The sequence below is a fragment of the Bacillus rossius genome, chromosome 10 (assembly GCF_032445375.1).
Source record: "Bacillus rossius redtenbacheri isolate Brsri chromosome 10, Brsri_v3, whole genome shotgun sequence".
NCBI lineage: Eukaryota > Metazoa > Arthropoda > Insecta > Phasmatodea > Bacillidae > Bacillus > Bacillus rossius.
In genome coordinates, this window is record NC_086337.1 from 42,292,258 (window position 1) to 42,317,735 (window position 25,478).

The 25,478-nt window shown below is 38.1% G+C and overlaps 1 protein-coding gene across 1 annotated transcript in view; it reads left to right on the forward strand.

Moving 5' to 3' along the window:
- Nucleotides 1-929: 929 nt before the first annotated feature.
- Nucleotides 930-25,478, forward strand: part of LOC134536026 (pneumococcal serine-rich repeat protein) — a 608,959-nt gene continuing 584,410 nt past the window's right edge. The window contains exon 1 of the mRNA XM_063375537.1: nucleotides 930-1,547. Coding sequence (XP_063231607.1) covers nucleotides 1,533-1,547 — 15 coding nt within the window. The 5' untranslated portion in view covers nucleotides 930-1,532. The remainder of the gene's footprint in view (nucleotides 1,548-25,478) is intronic.

Genomic DNA, 25,478 nt, shown 5'->3' on the forward strand with positions numbered 1-25,478 from the left:
GTAACATTATATGGCGGAGAAATGAAGATAAAGATGTTATGCAACCCCCTTAAGTGCTTTCAAGAATCTGTACTTATTGTTTTATGCCTAAAAATTACTCTGAAAACACGCGTTTTAGGCATTTTAACGCTTCTAAAACTACAGTTTAAAAACTTAATCCGAAATTAAAAGTACTTTTCGGCCTCTAGCGAACTCTTAAATGCTATTCGTAAGCAGACCCCACTCGGATATCTTGAGTAGTTTTGAAATCGCGTTGTTTTTCCTGAAGCTCTGCACACCGTATGTGTGCTCAGGTAGGCGGGCCCCTTAACAGGTATGTGGAAGGAAGAAGAATTATTTTGTTGATGTAGACTTAAATTCTTGAATGTCTAAGATGATTCGTGTAAATTCATATTCAAAGTAAGTGAAATCAGTTCCTGTAAATTTACGATAATTGTTTATGTAAAACTTTTTACAGAGTTACAATGATAAAATACTATTAATTATTTTTTTTTCTATCACCCGAAAAACTATGGATGTTAGCTAAATTTGTTACAATCCCAAAACACCGTATAAATTGATTTTTCGTTTTGAAATAAATATGCATCAGTTTCTAGACTTTACTTCTACAACATATTTTACAGAAAGATACGAGAATATCCTAGGTGTAGGTGAACTCTCGACTCTTTAATTAACGAGTCTCCGATGTGGAGTCGTTCCGCCGCTGACTCGCGAAGATGCGCGCGCGCGTGGACCGAAAATACCGAAATAACGGCCCCTCCTCCCCCAAACACCCAAACGTCGAAAAGAGGGGAACGAAGGGGCGGGGTAGGGGAAAAGAAGGGAGGGCGTCCCGACGCCGGCCGCGATGCATCAGGTGGGCGTCTCGACGCCCGGTTGACTCGGGACGCGGCCAGTCCGGGTTCCTACGACGTCTGCGCGTGTGCTGCGTTCGCGCGCGTGTGTTTGTGTGGGTGCGCGCGCGCAAATTCGTTGTTGAGGTTTTCGGGACCTCGAAAAGAATTTAAAAAAAAAATTCCTTTCTGGGCGCTTCGGTCGTTTTGCGGCTCCGCAGGCGGAGTTCTTGAGACGTCCGGGAGATGTCGTCGTCGTCGTCGTCGTCGTCGACGTCGCAAGCTTATTCGAGGGTACAGCTCTAGCTCTTCAGCTGTCTGTGCGTTCGAAAGGGGGTTGACGTTGATGGCCTCGCCACCCGGGTCCAGCCCGCGCGGCTCTTAAGACTTCTGACGGCGATGTGACGGACCCAAACCAGCGACCTCCGAAGGAAGACCTCTGGCGCGTGCGTGCCAAACTCTCTCGGGTCCCCCTCGCGGACATGACGTGCCGGCGGCCGCTGGCGGCTGCTCGGCGGGGCGAGGGTCGCCGTCGACGACGGCTGCGGCGTGTGTTGTCGTAGCTGTTGTTGTTGTTCCAGTTGTTGTTGTTGTTTGTTTGTGGTGGTGCGCGTTCGCTGGCGCCGCGTGGCGCCGGCGACAACCAGAGCCGCCAGGATATCTTCCTTCGACCAGACGGACTTCCTTACATTCCCAGACATGCTCAGCTGGTTTGTAAGTACACACACCTCCCTCGCTTCTCTGTCTTGCGCGGGCATCCGCCGTCACGTTTGACAACCTCAACAGTAAAAAAAATAAATATTAGTTCGGTGACTATCTTAAAGGCTCGGTCTCACATGTAATATTGATTTTTTTTTCATTTTGTCATCATTAACATTATTTGAAAGGGCTCTTTATGAAAATTCTAATACGATACCTCCCTTGCATTTTTTTTTTCTTGTTCTGTGACAAAGATTCTCAACAGATATTCACTAACAAGGAACTGGCAAGTCTGTGGGGTATTCAAATCAAAGTCAGGTTTTGTGTGTAATCTGTACTCATTACGAGTACTTAGTACTATATCCTTAAGCTGTAGCGCGCACTACTCAGCCATTGTAGAGAAAAAAATTTTAAGGTTAAAAAATAAAATTTATCTCTTTTAAAATTTTGGTATTTCGCTATGATTAATTTTTATTTGCCCTTTTTTCATCATTGATAAACAAATTGAATAATTTATATATCATTATACATTGAACACATTCTGTGATTCTTTTGTATAGAGGCTACTATACGGAACTAAAATCAGGCCGAACGCATGAACTCCAAATGGAATGTTAGGATTGGAAGAAATACTTATTTGGAAATTCTTCATATTATGTTTAATATTTAATTTTTTTACATTAACTACATACGAATTTTAAATTCCAATGTGTTTAATTTAAAAAAGTTATGTATATTTTTGAAATTTATTTATTAGTAATGAAAAAAAAATATATTGGTCACAGTGAATTATCAAATTGTAATACATAAAAATAATTTTTTTTAAACTTTAGAATTATATTTCTCCCAAATGACCGAGTAGTTCACGCTACGGCTTCAGCATATAAATACTCTTAATTAGTTCATATTACACACAAAACCTTACCGTCTCCTTGTTAGTGAAAATGTGTTGTATATATTAGTGACAGAACAACTATTATCTACAAGGTATATCTTATTAGATGTTCAGAAATAGTCCTTAAATACTGGAGACTAAGCCTTAAACATGTGCAGTAAATGGGGTGGATAGAAACAGCGTGGTGAATGTAAACAGCCTTTAAATTATTACATATAGGCTATAATAAATTCCTAAATTTAAATTGTTACCTTTTGTAAGTTATTTACCAGTAGGTATCATTTTAAAAAATCTTCATAGAAGAAATTTTTGAAAACATTCTTTGAGCAGACTGCTTCTATTCGCCCCGCTGTCTCTGTTCATCCCATTTTTCGGTAATGGTTAAAGACCTGCCCAAAAAACATTATTTTTTGCTAACAAGCTAAAATGCTTAGTGTTATGCAATTAAATATTGCTTTCGTCGTTGGATCATGGGTAAATTGACACGCCCTGAAGAAATGGAGAAAATAACTTGACCCAATCACGTGAAAATAGAATAGAAGGTAAAACGTACAAGCTTCCAGACAACAGACATTTCGGGCGTTAACGGGTGTAAATTTGTGCGGTCTGGTTTGGTGACGAAATACAACACAAATTTTGCAGATCCCAGGTAATGGCGGTTATAAACCGATGCATATATCGGCACGATAATTTTGCTGATTAATTTGTCAACGCTAGACTTGAAACACACACACACACACCTACACACACACACACACACATATATATATATAAATAATGATTTTAATTTTTGTCTGGACACGCCCTAGACGACTAGTAACAAGCAAAGAGCAGAATTGTTCACACAATCATGTGGAGCCTTAGAGTCCAAGAAATCAAAACCTCTGATCTTGTTATCGACCAATGGCCACATTATAGTGGCTTTATTATCTGTAGCATTGTGTAGTCTAACCTGACGTGGAAAAATTCCGCGTAATAATTTAAATCAACCGGTACATTGGGGAAGTATATTTCTCATTATGAATCCGTATTATAGCTCCTAGTATTGTTTGGGATGAAAGTTAAATTTATTGCTTTGGCAATTTTCCCATAGCTACAGTGCGTATGCATGGATACCAGTATTTTGCAAAAAAACATTACTTGTTAAGGTGTTTCTCGAAAACCATCGTAGCGTTTTCTTACTGTTATGATCATGAACGTGCAGTAGAACCGCATTATCGTTGGCCCTATCTTACCGACAGCAACCAATCATGTAAAAAAACTATGAAGAAGTCTAACAAACAGTCAAATTTTCCCGAGAATCACAGGTGAACATATAGGTATAGGCGTTACCATTGTTCAAAGTGTACACATGTTTTACCTTCGTTGTTGAGTGCGCCCTTTGTTAACTTAGAACCAGCGGTCATCTTGCAAAACGATTTGCGACCTAAATATAGAAGCAGTGTTGTTTTCTTGAAAAAGAACCATCGCAAATATGTAAACTTAAAATACATTTACATTTTTTTTTGTGCTTCGTGACTGGTTGAATTCCTTTCCAGTACGCATCTGCTGACGTACGCACGTGAATCGCAGTACAGTTCCGTGAATGACCCAGGCAAATAAGAGGAGAGGGTGTTTTTTTTTGCGTATGAAATGAGCTAATAATAAAAGGAAACATTTTGGCGTGTGCGTAAAGTATGGAAGTAAGGCGTCAAAAAAAATGCAAGTTAGCAAAAAGTTGCTGGAAATTATCAAAGTTTATATTCACAAACAATTGCGATTCGCCTGCAAACATCAGCAGACGCGTGCCGGAAAGAAATTCAGCCAATCACGAAACACACACACACTATACATCGTTATATGAAAGACGTGTTATTACAATTAGTGACTTAGTCGTTTTCGTCTTTTTTTGATATGGTGTGAAGTCACATAACAAGGTTTTGTGCGTGCAACAAAATTTATTAAAAATAAACTAGTTGACGATTTTTTTTAAATTACAAGTAAAACAATTTATCTATCTCCCGTGATTTGTTTTAAATAAATAATATATTTTTATACATTGCGTATCATTGTGCTATAAACTAAACATGCTGTGCTTTTAGTACTACAAAGAAATATAATATTTTACTTCGACAGTTACAAATGCATATGGCTAAAACATTACAACTACGTTTGTATAAACTTAACACTCGTTTGCCGCTTTTAAACTGGTCTTTATTCGAAATCTAAACAACGAAATGATTTAGAATGCGTAAGAAAAAAATCGATGAACAAGCTGATCTGCTCCTCAAGTTGTTTTGCCTGTAACTTATCTGATACAATTCTGTTTTGTTTTGGCACTATCTCAAAATTTTTGGTTCGTTCAAAATCATATAATTTGGAGCGAAAACGAAGAGATGTCGATTCTTGGTTACGTGAAGATTTTCTCGATATTATTTTTATTTACGGGATATTCTGTTCTGTTTTTTCAAGCGGAGCAGGTGTATTTTGAATACATTTTGTATTAGGACGGACGGTTTTAAACTAGGAGCGTGTCTCAAAATATACTTAATTTTATTTTTAAAAAAATGGTGTCGCGGAGGGACTCATTTGTTGAATGTCGCCGCTTGTTTTGCAGCATCCCAGCCGCAACAGAGAGCGGGCGTCTAGCTTCAGAATTCTCCTTTGAAGCGCGTCCCATAGCGAAGCAATTTTCATCTGGACGCCTCCGCGCAGTGTTTAGTTTTCTCGGAAAGCTGTTTCTATTTCGATCCGTGCTCTATGAATCTTTCTGTTTTCTATAGTGGCCTTTTAGCGAAGCTGATCTAAATACTGAATTTGTAAAAGCGGCTGCGCTTGCGTAAATATTTGAATGAATTAAAAATCTTTGTTTGTAAAAAAATTTAAACGTGATATGTAGAGACCTGTAAAATTCGCGGTTTCGATGGCCTTCAGGATAGACTGCACATACCCCTGTACACTCGGGCAAATTAGGAAAGTTCATTCGCTGCCGACTTGTAAGTCGTCTCAGATGGTTTGTCTGTGATTCGATCCTTCTTTGGTTGAGGGTTTATAACTGGTTGAAATTCGTCCAGATGATTAGTAAGCCAATAGCAAAATTATCTAAGAGGTATATGTGTTTGAATTCTAGCCTATCACCGAATAAATCCGTGAATTTTGCAGGTCTCTAGTGATATGTAATAGCTAAAAAAATTCACGTTTTCATTTTGTGATATGCTAAAATTCAAATAATTATGTTTTTTTTTCTGCTGTTGGTTTGTTTTCAGTTTGAAAGGATATTAGCCAATTAGAGACCGCGTTTCAAAGAAGTATCGAATCACAAGTTACCTCGTTGAGACGCCTCACCAGTCAGCAGTCAATGCGCAAGTGACATTTACCCAAGTATACAGAGGATCTTGGAGTCTATCCTGGAGGTCATTTAACCCGCAAATTTTCCCGTCCTTAATTATAAGAACACGCCTTACAACAATATGCATAGAAATAAGCACGATTTTGGATAACTTGTTCCATTTTCCGTGTTAGCTTTAATTTTAAATTTTAAAAATAAAATGGACTAAAGTGAGTGCTGAAATATTTTTCAAATAGGGATAGTTTGATACTATTCAATATCTATCAACAAAACTGTAGTCTACGTATTCATAGGTCTTAAGGTGAAAACAATATTGATTTGTAAATGCTATGTTTCCTAGCTTACGGGTGTACATGTTGTTTATTAGCATTACGCTATGCAATGAATATTATTTTGTAAAATCCTTTGGGTGAAAAAAAAGGTGGGATTTGTAATACCTTATTTGCATTATGTAGATGATTAGGTTAGTGTTTATCTCCGTATCATAAAACAATTCTCTAGATACAATACTTTTATTTTCTACTTTATTTACCTTCAGTTATTTTTTTATTTTTATTAAATGGCATAAAGTTTTCATTCTAACATGTAGTTGTTAAAATTATTTCTGTTCAAACGTATGAAAATGGGTTGCAAGTTTGTGTGTTTGCTTTGACCCAACAAAATATTTGTTCAATATCCTAACCAAATTTAAACTACTGTTACAAAACAATGAAAAATGTTTTTAGTTCATGTTATTTTGTTTAAATCTAACTCTTGTTAAGTTCAATCTCGTAGGTTCATTCAGTGATTTCTAGTTATTTTCTGTAACCCATATGTACTGAAAGTGTGGCTAGCAATCGGGAAAACCTGAAAGAAAAAATAAAGGAGTTTAAGTAACAGGAAAAAGTTAGGGAAATTTCAGAGAATTCCTTAGATATCCAGGAAATGTTTTTTTAACTCGGTGTTGCCCGGGCTAAACACATGGAGCTTTATTGTCTGCGAGTTAAAGCAAACTGGATAGCGCTATATGACAGTGTGTTGGACATAGAGAAATGTCACACAATTACTGTTTGTATGTCTATGACCTATGATTTTTTGTTTACCCATGGCGATCGGTTATTTATTATTTATTATTAATTATAAATTATTAAGACCATTAATCGAAAAAAATTATCCTATCTCTCAAGTTGGAAAAAATTACACATAACTTAAATGCCAATTTTCATCGAAATCGGTTGACTTGGTGAAGAGTTCACTGGAAACAAACATCAGGACACTGGATTTATATATATTAAGATGATGAGGCTACAAAAATTAAAATTAATCTAGTGTGTGCCCCCGTGCGAATAATCGCACAGTGAATTTTTTCTTTATCACATCTAATAACAAAGTTATTATTATTCAAAAAATAGTTATTTTTTTGTGATAAAATAAAATAATAGATTATGTATGTGGTACATATTATTATTATTGATAGAAGTGGGTGTTGGTAGAAAAGGGAGCTCGCCTTACATTGGTTGTAAATTTCTTATGAAAAAATGAGATTTTATTGTTCCAGCCCCTGGTATCATAGCGAGATAAAATATTACCAGTTTGTATGTCTAACCATAAGATTTTAAACACTAAATGTTTCATCAAAATAGGTCCAAAATTTTTAGCGCGATACTCGAAAAAACTAACAGACAAATAATAAATAATAGCATAAAAATTAAAAAAAAAAATAATCCAATAATAAACTATCTTAAAACTATTTTTAACTCAGTGAAAGAAAATTATCTATTTAAATTGATACCAAATTTATATGTATTAACTGCGTGGTTTTTGCTAAAAAAAGGTATTAAAACATTTTAGTTCTTATTGTATTAATATATATGAATATTAGATACATATTTTTATTTGTACCGGTTCCGCGTACACAAGAGTTCTTTCTTACATCTTTTACAACTTCTATCTCGGTATTACAAAAGGTTTTACTTCCAATCATCTTTGCTCGTAATTATGTCAGTATTTTGACCATGAGAATTTGTTTCAGTGCTATAGATAATAGTGCGATAAAATAATTTATAGTTTATTGTTGCAATAATGATATGTGTTATGCATACTAGTCGCAATTTTAAACTTTTTTTTACTGTTTTTGATGACTAACTAATAAAAGTGGTCAGGAAAAAAAAATTTTGAGCCTGGAGAAGTCAGGGAATTTTTCATCACAAGTTTTCTAGCAACCTGGACTGAAAAAATTTGCATTATTTCTTCGATTACTAATTTTCTCAGCCACTTTAGTTTATCGTTTTATATTATATCTTATACTTTCGGCTGTGGCGGTTGTGAAATACCACATAGTTACCAGCACGACTAAAATAAATCATTTACTTTTGCTGGTCACAGATAATCTAGCACAGTTTTATTTTTTGTTGTCACTAAAAATCCAGGTTAAATCTTCTCAGTTGGGTTTTTTTTCCCCCTCTCCATGTTACTAGAGACCTGACAGCTTCGTGTTTTCAAGCTGTTTTACAACCCCAAAGCTGCATATCCTTTTTGATGTCTTATACGCCACCTCATGCCCTCTTGCGCTGTTGCAAAGGTTTTTTTTTGTTTTTGGGGTTGGGGGGGGGGTGTTTTTCGCCTCGTCCTCTTTCGCCTCGCTTGTTTACCGTGGATGCTGAACAAGCGGTCGTATTTCGGAAGGGAGTCGACGCCCCTACGAGAGACATCGCGGCTGCAGGAAAACAAAACCATCAGCGAGACTTTGAGGAAGTGGGACACCAAAGAAAAACGCATTTCGTCGTTATTTTTTTATATATATATATAACTTGTTTTTTTTTTTTTACTGTCGTGTTTTTCCGGACCCGGTCCTTTGCTATTTTTTTTTTATTCGTTGTATCCGGCTAATTTTATGTAAATACGTTTTCGAGGCGAAGAGTATATCCTCGAGGAATGAAGGGCTGCGATACGTCGGCGTCTGGCTGAATGTTTATTTTGCCTTCTTCTCGGGAGCTCTAAAACTTTGAGGAGGCCGTATTTCAGTCCGCCTGTTATGCTTCGCTGTCTCTCTCTCTCTTTCTTCTTGTTTGTCTCCAGTTTATCGCTGTTTGACTGCGCTCATTTCGCGGCGCGGAGTGTACACCCGGGGAAGTGCCGCCGTGTATCTCAGCGAAAATAAATTATACACCCCCTCCCCCATCCGACCAACACCGGAAAAAAGTACGCCAACTTTATGTCTGCAATTGGCGATTTTATGACGAAAACTAAACATTTTAGATAAAAATCACCTGTTGCTTCGGAAGCACTTATGGTTCACCTGCCACCCCCCAATCCCCTCCCCTGTTATTCAATCATGGAACTGTATTTATATTATAAAAACACAATTTGAAATTTTCATGTGCCTAGAAAGTTATTTTCATGTAAGAATAGCGATAGGAAACGTAGATTCATATTGATACGAAGAATGCAGTAAATATCCATAGCCGCCCCGTGAACGTAAAGAGTTTCGACCTTCTCTTGTTTTTTGTCGTTATTACAGATGGCTGCAAATAGGTTATTATAACGTTATATTTGTTTCCAACGGAAATAGGATAGCTATCGAACGTTACAAATTTGTTACCGGTTATTGAACTCGTTTATTGAAGCAAATACTACCGACTTTTTGGCGCGGCGAAACGTAGAAATCGTCGACGCTTCCACTATCTCGCGAGGGATGTTTGGATTGCATGGCGAGAATTCAAATTCCTATTGTTTCTTATGACGCTTAACGTGATCATAACCGGTTTTATTAACCCGGTTTTGAATTTAATCCAATATTAATTTTGATCATGAAATTACTAAACATATTTTTAAAAAGTGTTTTATAAAAAAAATAGCCCTATAATGTTTGTTATTGGGTATATACACATTACATTTACCTTTGCTTTTTTACTATAAAAAGCCCCGTTATGTTGTTTGAACTTGCCTAATCATGTGTCTTAACAGTATGGTTTTAAATGCTTGTATTAAATAATATAGTCAAATAGAAATAAGAAGGGAATTATTGTTAAATTTTTATAACTATCACGCCCTTTCTGTTAGACAAGTATATCTAAAACACTTGTTTAAGTACCTGTCATCGCTATTTATAAATAAATTAGTTAGTTTTTAGAAGTTTTCTTAAAACTAATACCTAAACTAACTTCTTATAGGCTATCATAGTATACATTTTTTATCCTATTTATTTATTTATTATATTTGTATTACTCCAGTAACGTTATAGTAAGTCTGGGAATATTTTATAGGATTTTTAATTCTGATATTGTTCCATAATATCTAAAACATTCTAAATTTCTTTATTCAGAGTTATACCTATTAAAAAGTCTAACATTATATATATTTTATATTCTTTTAAAATTAAATTCTATTCCAGGACTGTTTTAAAATCATAGTATTTTACTCATAAGAAAACTATTATCATCCCTATTTAGCCGTGTGAAAAAGCTTCACATCGTGTAATACGTTTGCATCACTCTCTTTATTTATTTATTTTCGCATGCAAATGTTAAAGCGAAACATAAGTGAAGTGTCCATTACTGAAATTTTTAAATGGAGTTTTGTGATTTGTTGTACTGTTGTGTTCGTTAGTACGAAGGCCATGTAGAACGTAGAGAGTATGGATCTAATATTACGTTGAGCGATGCTCAACTCAGCGAATATAAAACACAGAAAATATAATGTTTCGCCCGGATGAAGGGCCCCCCCCCCCCCCCCCCCCCAATTCCCTTTCCGTTTTATTCCGAAATGGCGTGTCTGTGTTTAATCGTTCGCAAAGTTTATACGCGCGGAAATTTTATGACTTCCACAAAGCATCATAAATACAGATTACAGTGGCAATTTTCGAATATAGTTGCAGGTTTCGGCCCAATAAAACCTTTGTATTGTGACTAACGCGCTCCTGCTGAATGGTTTCTTTACGACTCATGTAATTCCCTTAACGTGATATTTACTCACCCATTATCGGCCCAAAAATATGACTGCAATGTGTTTCCCAAAAAATTTTGTTTCGCTTCACAGCCGAGCCGTTTCTGAATCTATGAGAGAATAATTCAAATCGTGTTGTCTTTTTTTTCTGTCGACGGAGGATTATATATTTTTTTGAAGACAAATATTTTTTACTCGTTTTGCAGAATATCTATTCGTAATTTACTTGGTATGTAGTTAGTTCACAGAATTTTTTAAAATAGTTTTTTCCTCAATCATACAGATATTGCACGAATATAGTTTGAACATCGTGACAAAATTTTTTTCATAATTTTATTCGCCTGTGTGTGATATTTCATTAAATAGAAATCTGTGTCTGTAAATAGTAACGAGTTAATTAAAATACTGTTTACAATGTTTATTATATATCGTGTTTTTGTTAGATGTCGTAGATATGTGATTCACATTTTTAATGGTTTCATTCTTGCATGTGTTATAAAAAACATTTTCGCGTGTTGTTCATTATTCATCCGATTTTTCCTCAACTTAGGGTGTGAATAATATCTGCCCAAGTTTAGTTTGTTGTTAAGTCTGAACATACTGGGTACTGCTTGTTAGGTGGGGAGATAAAAATATAGTACTTTACGTTGGTGGCTACAAATGTCATTATAGTTCACGTAGGCAACGAACGTGTGCTCGAAAACTTCACAAATGTTAAACAATATCTTACGTAGATGGTGAGTATCAATAACTCTTTAACTGAGTGAAGTATGGTTATGTTTCGCCGAATAACTAAAAAAAAAATATATGCGTTGCGATGTCACGATATCTTAAATAGTTCCTTTGCAAGCTTCTGTCAGGTTTCATCTAGTTGGTCGGCGAAACATCCTTCGTAGCCAGTGACAACACCCAAATCTACTTAATAAAACTCAAACACTGACTGACATACAACGCACCGCTTAAACCGGTTGACCTAGAGATTTTAAATTTGGAGGACATTGTCCTTGAGTACTCTAGGAGTGCACTAAGAAAGGAATTTTTTTTTGATATTCCGTTACTAAAGGGGTGAAAAGGGGTGGTAAAGTTTGTATGAAGCGAAATACAACTCACTCATCACGAGCTCTCCAGAAATATAAGACCTACAGACTTTGAATTTGACACTTAGAAATCTACTTTGAAGGTATTTTACGAAAATCGACTCCCAAGAAGAGATGCGGGGTCGTTAAAGATCAAAATTTTCCTTATTTTCCAATGCTATTTCATTGTTTGTGCTTTCTTCGTATCCTTGGCAGAGTCTGTTGCGTTGTTGACTCATGGAGACAGCTATTACATTTTAATGCTTTATCCACTTTCAGATCACTTTCAGACCAAGGCACGTTGCGGGGGGCGTCAAAAAGATTTCAAATGTGCGTCAAGTGTGCGTCCTTCAGACTTTAAACTCGGCAGGGGTTTGTTCTTTATATTACGCGGACATCAAATGACGACGGGGTTTTCATTAAATCAGCCACTTTGGCGGGTTGCGGAGTCGTTAAAGATCAGAAATTCCCCGTATTTCAAGTACCTATACGTCCTACAGACTGGACCTGGTGTGTAAAGCCCCGACCAGCTCCTGGTACTTCAGCTAGGACACGAATAAACGTCGTGCGTGATGCATAGAGACCGGAAAAATTCGCGGATTCATTTCGTGATAGGCTGAAATTCAAACATGTGTACAATTCTGCTGGTTCTGCTATTGGCTCGCAGTTTAACTGGAGCTCTCTGGGCCAATGAGAGACTATCGACCAAAGAAGCGTCGAATCACAAGCTACCCAGTGAAGACGCCTCACAATTTAGTACCCAATGAACACGCGTGTTTACTTGAGAAATGCAGAGGATAATGGAGGCTATCCTAGAGGTCATTGAATCCGCGAATTTTTCCGGTCGCTAGTGATGCATCGGTAGGTCTGTGCAAGATGCGACGGGGTTTGATTGACAGGCGGCCGCGTGTCGAGCTGTTGAAGTACAAAACCCTGCGCGTTGATTCGCCGGCGCTCGCGACTGGAGCGCCCCTGGCGGCAGGCTTCGACGTGACCCGAGGCGGGTGGGTGCGGCGAGACCTTTGACCTATACGGGCAACAGACTGCTTCTGACGACGCAGATTCACGCCGCCACTACACCGAGAAAAAAAAACTTGTTTCTGTACTTTTTGCAAAACATTCCTTTGGAAACCAGTTGCCAAGAAATTGTTTGTAATGCCACAAGAAATAGATATATTGTAAATTTGTACAATGCATGGCTATGGTTATTTTTACATATATTAAATAAGTCTGAATATTTCCTACGAAAATTAACGCGTTATTTTATATTTTATTATCGTTGAAAGATTTGTGCAATGGGAGTGCATGACTTGATGTAAGTTTTTGGACACACACGCCATTGTTAAGAACTTTTTCTGTTGAAGAAAAACTAAAAAATAAAATAAATAAATAAAAATACCCAAAAAAACAAAAAAAAAACAAATTTTGGGTATTTTTTTTAATTTTTTACCCAAAAAACACAAATTTTGGGTATTTTTATTTATTTGTTATTATTATTATTATTATTTGTTTTTATTTAACAGAAAAAGTTCTTAGCAATGTCGTTTGTCCAAAACCTTACATCAAGTCATTTTATATTTTACTTGTTGTTTAATTCAAACATTATTTTTTAAGTTAAACAAAAAAATAATTGAATATTCAATAATTTGTCTTTATTTTGATTAATTATAGGTACTTATAAATGTACGCAGTTAATCCTAGGAAGCTATTTAGGGAACGGTTTACAAAAAGCTTTAACAATTTGAGGTACTGGGACAACACTAAGCATAAATACCCGGGTAAGAATCCAAACCCATTATTACTGCGAACACTATTTTGTAGTGATACTGTTTTCATGTAAATGTAAAAATTTACAAATACCTGCAATTTTACATAGCGAATTCTGTTCTATTTTTAAAAATGTTATATTGGGTTTTGTACGTTGGAACAGAGCTCTCGGTCAACATCTTGCTTCATTAGAGATTTTTTTTTTGTTTACAGGGACTGAAGCTGTCTCAATGATATGGTTATTTTATACTATATTTAAAAGAAATCAGCCATAATAATTTAGTATGGGCTTTGCCCTTAACCTGGGGCAAAACCTACATCTACCGCACCCTCTCAGGTGTCTCAGACACGCCACTAATACACATGATTAAAAAAAATTATTTTCGTGCATCTGTCGGATCAAACTTGACTCTATTTTTCCTGACAAAGGATGCAGGTAAAACCAGAAAAGAACTATCAACATCTAACATCGGAAACGAGCAAATTTTGTGTTCTCATGTTGCAAGCACACTTATGATAAACTCGGACATCAACGTAGAATTTAACGTAGAATTCTTAAAAAATAATGCCGAGTATGATACATATGCGAAAATTGTGTTTTCAGTTACATATTTTATTAACCCGAATTATACGTAGATTTTTCACCCGCCGCTAGAATTCGTTGCTGGAGCATCTATGTAGGTCAACTATTGAGTCATTTGATTAGCAGAACGAAACTTTAAATTAAATAATAAAGGCTTTGATAAAAACGAAAAAGACTTGAAAAAAATACTAAACCCTTGCTTTGGACACGATTTTCGACTAGGAATTTTATTAAAATACTTCCCATCTTGTTAAAATTAATTAAACAGTTAATACCATAAAGTTTCCTTTTGGCTTTGAGAACTTTGACTTCAGCCATCCGCCATAGATGGCAGCTATGTGGTTACGAATCTCCGTTTCATTCGACTTCCGTTTCATTCACGAAGTTTCTCCTACCAAATGCCGTATACCGAGAGATGAGATGTTACACAACAATAATAAACACGGGAGCCGTGTGCGAGAACAAGCCTTAAGCATAATGTCCGACGTAGAACTCCTTTCAAGTTGAATGAACCAACTGAGCTGCGGACAGTGTTGCCAGACATAGCACACACAATTGGGTAAACTCACCTCGACATTTGGGTACAAGAAGTTCTCAGTTCGGGTGTCATTCAGGTACATATACAAAAAAAGTACCTATTATAACAAATTATTGCAGTTTTCTTTAATACAAATATTACTTACACTGTTATGTTAAATCTCATAATAGTATGACAACTTCAAATTTCTTTAGTTAAATGCAACATTGGCTCTACTGATAAGGCCCGTGCGTAGGATTTTGAAATGCTACTACTATTACAGCCACATGTGAAAAATAGTATTTTAAGGTTAAAGGATGGTGTAAAATTATTGTAAATATTACATCTATACTAATATTATAAAGCTGAAGAGTTTGTTTGTTTGTTTGTTTGTTTGAACGCGCTAATCTCAGGAACCACTGGTCCGATTTGAAAATTTCTTTCAGTGTTGGATAGTACATTTATCGAGGAAGGCTATAGGCCATATTATATTATCAATAACATTAGGGATCCTTACTAAAAGTCCAATTTAGAATCAAATTCGTTGGAGGGGGTTAGATACAACATGCAGTACACGTACGAAGTGTGTGTTGACAATGCCACAGGCGCTAGAAGTTGCCACGCACTAGATGCCTTATCATTCTTAATTTTCCCATACAAGTAAAAAACACCCGTGTGATATTAACAACGAAGCAATCAGTACCCTCATATAGAATACATAGAGATATTGTGAGGTATATATGTAGATATAAAGAGATAAATACAGATAGAGAGATACATAGATATATAGGACTATAGATGTAGATAGAGATAAATATATATTTAGAGACATGGATAGATTATTTGTATATGTGTAACTACTTCAAACATATTACAAAACAAAACTGAATGAGGCATTGCAATGCATGCCAAGCATTAGCTAGATAATGGAATCTTTTCAATATTAGTAATCCCTTATTTTTCAGTTTTTTTTTCTACATTGCTTTATAGAGTCTAGATTACATACAGACCAGGTAAATAACTATAAACTGGCAGAACAACGTCTGTCGGGATCTGAAAGTGATATAAATTATTTTGCACACTTGACATTCAAATTAAGAAGATAATTACTAACTACATCTGATCTCTAAACAGTTCCCCTTCACCCGTGTTCAGCCAACACCACCGAGACTCAAGGCCTTCTCACCCTGTCGCCCGGAGCCTGTGACGTCACGGGTAAGAGGCCAAGGGAGGGTTGTTTGGGTAGGCTCAGGAATGTGTAACGGTCAGTGCAGCCACTTGCCTTGACCGTAGCAGGGGTGTTTCCGCGGCGCGTTGTACGTTACTTTTAAATAATTTCGTCGCGAGTGAGCATAATAAATGTGTCATGGTGTACAAGTGTTGTGTTCCACAATGTCGTGGAAATTATGACTGTGGTCCGACAGTTCACGTCTTCAAATTTCCCGACAGTGAAAATAGTAAGAATGCGTGGTTGAACGCAATTCCACGGGAACACTTCATACCCACAAAATATTCCAGGGTAAGTTGTCATTAACTCTTTACAGTATTTGTTAGCCAATAGTGCTAATATTCAGGGGATTTTGCCGTTTGTTGATCCGTAAGTGTTTTAATCAATCAGGTTTTAAATCTATAAAACATACAAAATGCGTAGACAAATGGAATTACATTAAAATAGTATTCAGCAATAAGCTTGATTTTGTACCGTTATCTTCCGCATAGTAAAATTATCTATTAAAACGCACTTAATAAGTAATAATAAATAATATTACGTCATTTCCGAAACTGCATATTTTGTATGAACCGTCATGTGATTCAATTTTCAATAAAATTATTTGAAGAGGGTTTATTATTACACTAGCTTTTACCCGCGGCTTCGCTCGCGTTATGTCCTTAAGTAGGTATCAAAGATCATTGCAAAGAAAATAAAATAATATGGTAATTGTTTTTTTTTTATTGCGTGACTGGAATCATCAGTATTTAAAAATTCTAACATCCGATTTAGCTGAAAAAACTGAAAACATGCTTTATTGAAATATGTTTCACTATTACAAAAAAAAATATTTAATCCTAACATTTTAAAAAAGTTCAAAGTATTAACGTAGAATAAAAAAAATAATTAATATTCTGCCCCAATTGTGTGATCCGAAGCCTCGTTCCATTGCATAGTCGAGGAGCATCTAGATTTCATATTGTAGGCCTACATTTAGTTTCATTTGAAGTTTATGTGAGGGTACACTAGAAAGTTCAAGTGAATTAAAAAACTCCGAGGATATGAAGTGATTTGTTCTGTATCCATGATTGTATCTATTGACAAATACTCTATTTCCCTTTGCACCTCTTAAAATATAAGTGTAGATTTTATTAAAGATATAAATTTTTTGGCACCAATAATGCTCTTGCGTACAACCACCGATCACTATTCAAATTTTGTTACAAGTCCGGGAAAACTTAAGTAATTAGATCCACCTCATTTTCACTAAATTAAAAAATTCGAAAGTAAAATATAACCTTCAGCATCAAGTTCATTTTGAAGCATTTATAAACTTTGTTCATTTACGTATATTTGTAGATGTAGGTATAGAAATGTTTACTGACGATGTCCGAGTTTATTTACACTAAATAAAATTTCTATACAACAATTAACCATTTCGATCACTGCCTTAAAAGTACCAAGCATTAAACTCTGAATTCGTAGGTTTTCTTATAGTGGTTATGTTTTTGTTCTAATAAAAAAGCTCTCTATTGACAACAACACTATTGCTCACGTGCATAAAATATTTCTGAGTCAGATATTAGCATAGATATTTTATATAAGACAGCAGAATCCTTACACAGGCTGCACAAATACATTTTTCCATGCCAAATTCATGATTGTATCTTAATATAAGCTACATAATTTGCTATTTTATACACGTGTTATATAATTCATGTCAAGTTAAACTACACTCCCTGAAATCGTTATAATTGTAGGAACTGTCAAAAGTATACTATACACCCAGCATATAAATTAAACATGTGCTTTGAGAAGAATTTAAGTTACTTTTAATTTGTTTGTTCTCACTTCCCTTGATACATGTATATTATTTGTATCGGTTTAGTGTTTACCGATGTGGCTTTTATCAAAAAAATAAAGCACTAAATTTTTTGCTCCGGTGTGTGTGACAAGAAAACTATTTAATTATTCATATAATTTTTTTTTAAATGTTTATAAATACAACTTTGTACGGAATATACCTTTACAACTACTGCCATGTGTATAATAATCTATAATATCCTCTGCTGATTTAAGTGAATGTAGTTACATTTCGTTAGCAACTATCATAACAGTCGTGCTTAATAAAATTTCGTTAAAAGTAATATAAGAGTAGCGGTGGAACGCAAGGCCGGGGAAACGCGTTCACGTGAAGAAATCAAAGTCCGCGCGCCACGAGCCCACCGCCTCCCGCCTGTGACGTCACGGACAGGTTGTAAGGCCTTGAGTCTCGGTGGTGTTGGTTCAGCCCGGGCAACGCTGGGTACTGCAGATAGTGTGATATAAGTATGACGATTAAAATTTGTGTTGTGCTTTAATAGTGTTGCAGAGACAGTTTTCATTGAGAGATATCCGTGATCCTGTTGTCGCGTCCTTACTGTTTACTTGATATTGGCTGCAACATAATCCTGTGGTTTCCCAGAGAGCCTGCTGTCTTCAAAAAGGCAGGAATTTTTAATGTCAGTGCGTTACGGCCAGGGCAAAGACAGTTTTCTACCCAAATTGGTTTTCCTGCCAAGTGAATATTGTTCAATATTTCACGACTTATTTTTTTTTTTAAATTCGGGTATATTTGTGTACTAGAACGGATCTTCTCGGGTACCGGGTAAAGACATAGTGATTTGGGTATGTGTACCCGAATTCGGGTACGTTGGGCAAAACATGGAAAGATTGGTGGGGGGGGGGGGAAATGAGAGAGATAGCGGGGGTGGGGATAAATGATGACGGTTCGGGTCACGGCCGGACAAATCATTTCTCCGCGCGGCACCGAAAAAACAATCTGCGAACCCGACAGCGAGAGAAGAGAGAGAGAGAGAGAGAGAGAGAGAGAGAGAGAAAGAGAGGACAAGAGTTCGCAGTCGACCTTAGACCTCGGGGCCGAACGTGCGCCGAATACGTCGGCTTCGGAGATAGCTAATTCGCACGACCGCCTTTTTCCCCTCGGCCATTGTTTTCGATGATGAGAACGAAGGCCTCGCAGCAGAGACAAGACGGACCGGTGAAGGAGGGAGGAGGGAGGGTAAGAAGAAGAAAAAAAAGTATCTTCCTCTCGTGCCTCGGTTCGGATCTTCCTCCCGCGACCCCAGACGTTCGGGGAAAGGAAAAAAGGGAAGCACAGTTGAAAGAGAAGGACGGCGAGAAAAGACGAACCCGGGCGAGCGTGTAGTCAAAGGGAAGACTTGTCTCTTTGAAACTGTTACGTGGCAGCGAGGAGGGGGTTGGCGGATGGGATGAGGGAAAAGAAGCTTCGTCCAATCAAAACGTAGAAGAAGCTGGGAAATCGCATAAGCTTCCAGAGGCTTCCCTTCCATTCCATTTCGTAGTGAATCTCCAATTCTCTGCAGGGTTCGATAAGCCGATTGGAAGCGCAGGAGGTGAGGGGTGATGGGTGGTTTACTGTGGTGGTGGGGGAGAAGGGGGGTGGAGGTGAAAGGGGATGAAGGGGGTGGTCTGGATGGGGAAAGCGGGAGAGACAGACGAACAACCCCCACGGCTTTCGCGAACGTTTCGCACACGCACGCACCCGAAACACACGGACGGCGAAGACGAAAGCGCCAACCCACGCTATTCCTGCTCCGCGGAGGCTTGCAAACCACAGGACCGTCCTTCGTTACATTCTTCGCAAGGAATAACATGTTTCATTCAACAGTTCACCAATACTTATAAAAAACTTATTTTGAAGCTTTCCAAAAATTATAATCAAATATTATCACTTATGTTTATTTATAAAATACGTTTTGGGAAACTTATAACTAGAGACCTGAAAAATTCGCGGGTTCAATGACCTCCAGGATGGACTCCAATATCCTCTACACACTCGGGCAAATGCCAACTGTTCATTGGCTGCTGACTTGTGAGTCGTTTCGACTGGGTGGCCTGTGATTCGACACTTATATGAGTGAGGGTCTCTGATTGGCCCTCAGTCCTCCAGATTAACAGTGAACCAATGACAGAAGCAGTACTAAGGTATAATTATTTGAATTTTAGCATAACACAAAATGAACCCGCGAATTTTTCAGGTCTCTACTTATGACTCATTGAGCCAATGTTTCTAGGGCCTAAACACAATTAAGAATCTAAGACCAAGGACATATTCAGGTGTGGGCAGGTGGAGCAGCTTCCCCCCTCCTTACGAAATGGCAAATATAAATAAAACATGTACATAAACAAAGTATTTCTGAAAAAAAATGAACAGACTGGTAAGAAACTTATTACTAAATAGAGACACTAACGTCATCTGTGAGAAGTCTTTAGACCCTTCCAACCCTTGAAAGTGGGTAGATTCAGATGAAAGCCCCGACCCCCCCTTTTCCCCCCGTTTGGACACAGACGTGACTGCGATGAATAGCAAGAGACATTTACACAGAGCTTCCACGAAACAGATCCCAGCAATTTCCCGAATCGTGGTTTTTGGGCACCGCATTCACCCGCAGACCTCTGCAGGAGCGGCGGTGACGTGGGTTAGTGAACCCAATCAAACGGCGTCGTGTAGGCGCCTACCCGCGTTGTCGAATTCAACCTCCAGACTCCTTACGGTGGTCCCCGCTTCGAACCAAGGTTTGTTCCCAAAGATGCGCGTCTGTGCTGGGATGCCTACGATTCACTCGTCCTTCTGGACATACCCGAATACTCACGTTGGCAAGCCTTCTTTTCATAGACGAGACAGCCAAATCCGAAGTTCCCCGAAGTTCATGCTCGCTTTTTTTTCCCGTACCACAACAGGTGTATTTATTTAGGGGAAACAGTTTACATGATTTCACAGTATCTTTAATGTAGCTATCCTAACCAAATCAACCGTCCACAATGTTTTAAAGTATTTATAATGTAGCTAACCTAACCTAATTGACCATTAGCTATCATGAGTTGTATATTTATTTACAATGAACAGGAAAAAAAAACCGAAGATGCACGATCGGGAGTTTGGCTCTCTCGTCTGTTGAAATAAGGCTTGCCAACGTGAGTATTCGGGTATGTCCAGAAGGACGAGTGAATCGTAGGCTTCCCGTCTGTGCTCGGTCGGGCGGATCTCCGGAGGCCGCCGTCAGTGTGACGCGAGACTGCCGCGCGCGCGATGTCGTCCATGGCCGAACAGTGGCCCGCACACAATAACCAATAAACAATGGTGTATTACAACAGTTTCATTTAGACTATTTACAACAAATCACACACACAAAAATTGAAGGTAAACTAACTTAAATTTTTATTTTTCGAACAAATGTTCAATATGGCGCTCATTGAAGCAATATACCTACTCTTCAGTTCTGTGTCTCGACTCTGGCAAATCATTAGGTGGCTGCAGACCGTGGAAACGATCTTCTATAAAAACCTCAAAAAGACGAAAATAAAATAATCGCATGGCGTTATGTCAGGTCACATATCTTGAGAAGTTTTTTGAAGTGAAACTTCTAATGCGACTTCCAACAAGGTTGCGTTAAACGTTCAACTCTCCTGGGGAGGGGGAATAGAAAGAGACAGAGCGAGAGTGAATGCGTGGCACTCGAACGCATGCGCGTAGTCTTACTTTAGTTATCATAATCTCATTGTAAATGTTATAGATTTGGATATTTCTCCACTCGAAAATAATAGTTCAAATATGCGATCAATTGTGAATTGTAAGCAATGTTAATAAAGTTTGTCTTAAAGAAACAATATTATTTCACTAAAAATCAATTTCTACCCCTTCCTATTTTCATTTCCACATTACGAAGTTTCACTTCTTCCGCGCGGAGGGACTCCACGCACTATTTTTTTTTTCTTCCCAGTCGCTCCTGTTGTTTTTTTTTTTTTTTTTACCTGGAGCTCTCTGCACACAGCATCTTTCTTACGCGCGATCCTTTTACAGGTGCACATTTTCGCGCGGCTTATCACCGTGCGAATATCACCTCTCCTCCTTTTACCCTCTCGCGCCTGGCCCGGGCGTCAAGACGTCGTGGGATGGGTGTGGCGTGAAACTTAAACGCGCGCTCAACATGCAACTTCCACCCCTCCTCTTTCTATCGGAGTCTCGCTTTTCGCGGCGCTGATGCGAATACATTAAAACACCCCGTGACAGTTTTTTTTATGCGACGCGTAGAGGGTTGAAGAAGGCGCAAAAGCTATCTGAAGGGCCATAAAATACGAGGAAAAGGAAGGTGTACCAAACACCAGCCAAGGCGCGAAACATTCAAACTTAACGTATATTAAGGGTCCCGCCTACCTCGACACTCATACGGTGCGCAGAGCTTCAGGAAAAAACAACGCGATTTGAAATCTAATCAAGATATCCATGTGGGATCCGTTTATATAAAAAAAATAATTTAAAAATTCGCTTAGGGCTGATAAGAAGTTTTGTTTTTCGGATTAAGTTTTTTAACTATAGTTTTGTAATTTGCTGAAAGGCGTGTTTTCAGAGTATTTTTTAGGCATTTAACAACTGACGCGGATTCTTGAAAGCACTTGAGGGACTCGCACTACACCTTTATCTTCATTTCTATGTCATATTACGGTCACCGCTCAAAATGTAATAGTTGTCCTATGAACGACAAGACTGCGCGCCAGTTCAGAGCCTTGCTCTTAGAGGCGATACAACGTTTTAAATACTTTCAAGCGTCGCGCTTATAATTCCGCCTCACTAACACAGATACACCTCTGACTAGGTGGGCCCCTTAATAAATGAGAATTTTTTGGTCTGTAGACCTTCGCGTACCGCGGATATGGCGTGGCTTAGAGCGGTGAGGAGTCATTTTGCACCTCACAGAGATTTTTTCAAGTTCGTCTCAGTCGGTTTTTAATTATCATTATTACGACTTTAAAGAAGTTTCACTTCAAATATATCTTTACAGCGAAAGCATTTACTCGCATTATACTATTCTTTAGATATCAGGTTTAATTTTATTTTACCTTGAAAATTCACATATTGTGATTTTGAACAGAAACAAGTGGGTAGAGTCTTCATTGTGAAACAATCATTCAGTAATTAGATTAGAGCGAGTGAATTTCATGCGCCTGATCTGCTACGGCAAAACTTAAAAAATTCACAGATTCGCTCACGCCGACACCTTGCACGCTCCCTCATACTGGCAGGAGATTCTCGCTAAATGCTTACATTTGGCGGAATCCTGGGAATTTCCTCAGCGCGCATGGGTAAAGAAGTGGAATCTCCCTGCGTGGAATATTTTCCCCCTTTCCACACCAAGGACCGGGATGGCCTACCATTAGCCGACGCGTAAGGGGAAGAGTAAGAGAGAGAGAGAGAGAGAGAGAGACGAAGAATTCTTCCAAGGCCATGATAGTCAGGAGCTTTTGTTGTTGGCGGAGGGTGCAACTTGGGAAAAAAGGTGGCAAAGGCGTGAGGGGGGGGGGGGGGGGGGTTGGGAGGAGACGTAATCAAGACATCGCGTCGCGACTCGCCCAGAATGTGTGATGCTGCTTGCCTTTGGCGTGTGCTGTCTCGTCTCGCTTCCGCAGTCTCCTTGTGTGTCCTCGGCGCGCTGCAATTATCTCCCTCCCGTGATCTCGACCCGCCCCTAAACAACGACTACATGTCTGTGTCCCACCCCCTTTCTCGCTCTCCCCGCTGCACAATACAGCGCTCGTAAAACGCGAAGCCCGGGTTAATTAACTGATAAACATCTTGCCCCCCCCCCCCCTCCATCGCCATGGAGCCAGCGCGCCATGGAGGAAGAAGAGCACGCGACTCCTACCTCGGTGGGACAATCGTCTGGAGTTCCTGGCGTTGCGCTTTTTGTTCCCCCACCCTCCCTTCCCCCAATGTCCATTGACCATTTCTTGCCTCACCTGTCGCTAGAAGGCTGAAAGGAGAAAGGAGGAGGACGGAAAAGTACCATACTGGAAAACTTCCATAACAGAACACGACCAAGCGGAATTCTGCCATAACTTCTTATACACTCAACGGAATGAATTCATCGGCTTAGCTCTCAGAGTAGTGTGTAGAATACGTCGGTAGGTAGTGCTGTAAACCGCAGCTGTTTCCTAAGTTACCGCTAAAGACTACAAATAGCACTTATGACGCGACACCGTAATTGCAGTCATAAATCAACTCAACAGATCGCGCACGGGAAAAAAAAACAATGTTTCCAAATATGCAGTAAAAGAAGCAGCACTGTACAATTTAAAACCATGATGTGTAAAATTTTATGCAAAATTTCCTTTGTTACTTTTCCCCCTGTTTCAAGGAGACCAGGGGGGAAAAAATCATTATGTTAGTTTCCCAGAAGGGTATTTTCACCCTCAGAACAACACTTTGGAGGGGGTTGTTAGGCCCCGGAGCGAGCATGCGCGAATATACGTCGTTTTTCACTTACGAGTTGCGGGACGTGTGTTTGTTTGAAAACCCACCCCTCCACCCTCTTTCTACCGTACATTGGAGGTTGTGCAGTAAATAATGTACTAGTTCTATTGAATCTTAGCATATTTGTCTTCGTAATTATGCTACAAGATCGCAGACTTGACATTCATAAATGCAGTTTCGCCATGCTATTAATTTATAATAAATGGGACGCAAGTCAAGAAATTGTGTATTTTTCTCATAATAAGTTATATCACTTAGTGCTAGACATCTACCTAGATATATAATAAATAGTCCAAATATGTATCAAATATGTTTGGGAAACTAGGGATTTCTTCGTTGGCATGTGGTATAGCAGCCATGCAATATATTCCTAGGCTCTTGAAACATTTTAGCTGATATAATGATGGGATATTGAATATAAAAAAAGCATACCAGTGTTGTTTAGTATTTTTACTTTGTAGAATAACACACTGTAAATATAAAATTCGCGAAAGCACGTCGGATTCAGCTCTTGAAACACATGATTAAAATAAATTTAAAAAAATTCAATTTTTAGTATATTTGAAAGTAATAACAATTTGAGAGTTTCACGAAGATGAAGATAAGGAAATAAAATACTTCATGTCCTAGATATAATCAAAATACAAGTTTCTTGAAAAGTTTCAAGGATTTTTCCAAGGTTCGATCTAGCGTTGAGTCATTGGAATAACTGTCTTCCCCTTGCCGAAGATCTCAGCCGCCCAGTGCTGAACACAATCGATGAGTACGGGTTTGGGTTTATTTTGCACCATTGCCCGTTCAGGTTCTCCCACGAAAAAAAGTGAACGTGTTTATTAATTTGCAACTCTCAGGTCGGGGTTATATACTAGGCTCTGAGAATCGCAAGACTTAAAAAAAGATAAATAACGAAGTTTTCAAATACCTGCCCGATTATGAGTTACACAAATAAAAAAAAAAAACACAACGCAAGCATCGGCCGACTTTAAACTTCTTGCGTTTCGGCTTTCGTTTCCGCTTTTTGATACTTCGAGTGAAGTGTTCCAGAAACTTTTAAAGATGCAGATACAATGTGTACAGAACACTACTGTAATAAATCGCAGTAAATTCACGGAATTTTCAACGAATAGTGGACCTCGAATAAACAAACATTTCTTCGTAATTTTAGGGATTTGAATCTTTCGAATAAACTACGCCCGATTCCTAATTCCGAGTTTTGTGTTTCGTTGTAACAAGGTAAAAAAAAATAAAAAATACGTGCGGAAGAAACAGGAGTGTTTTTGCAGTATAGTTAACAAGTTTTTCACGATCAAATGAT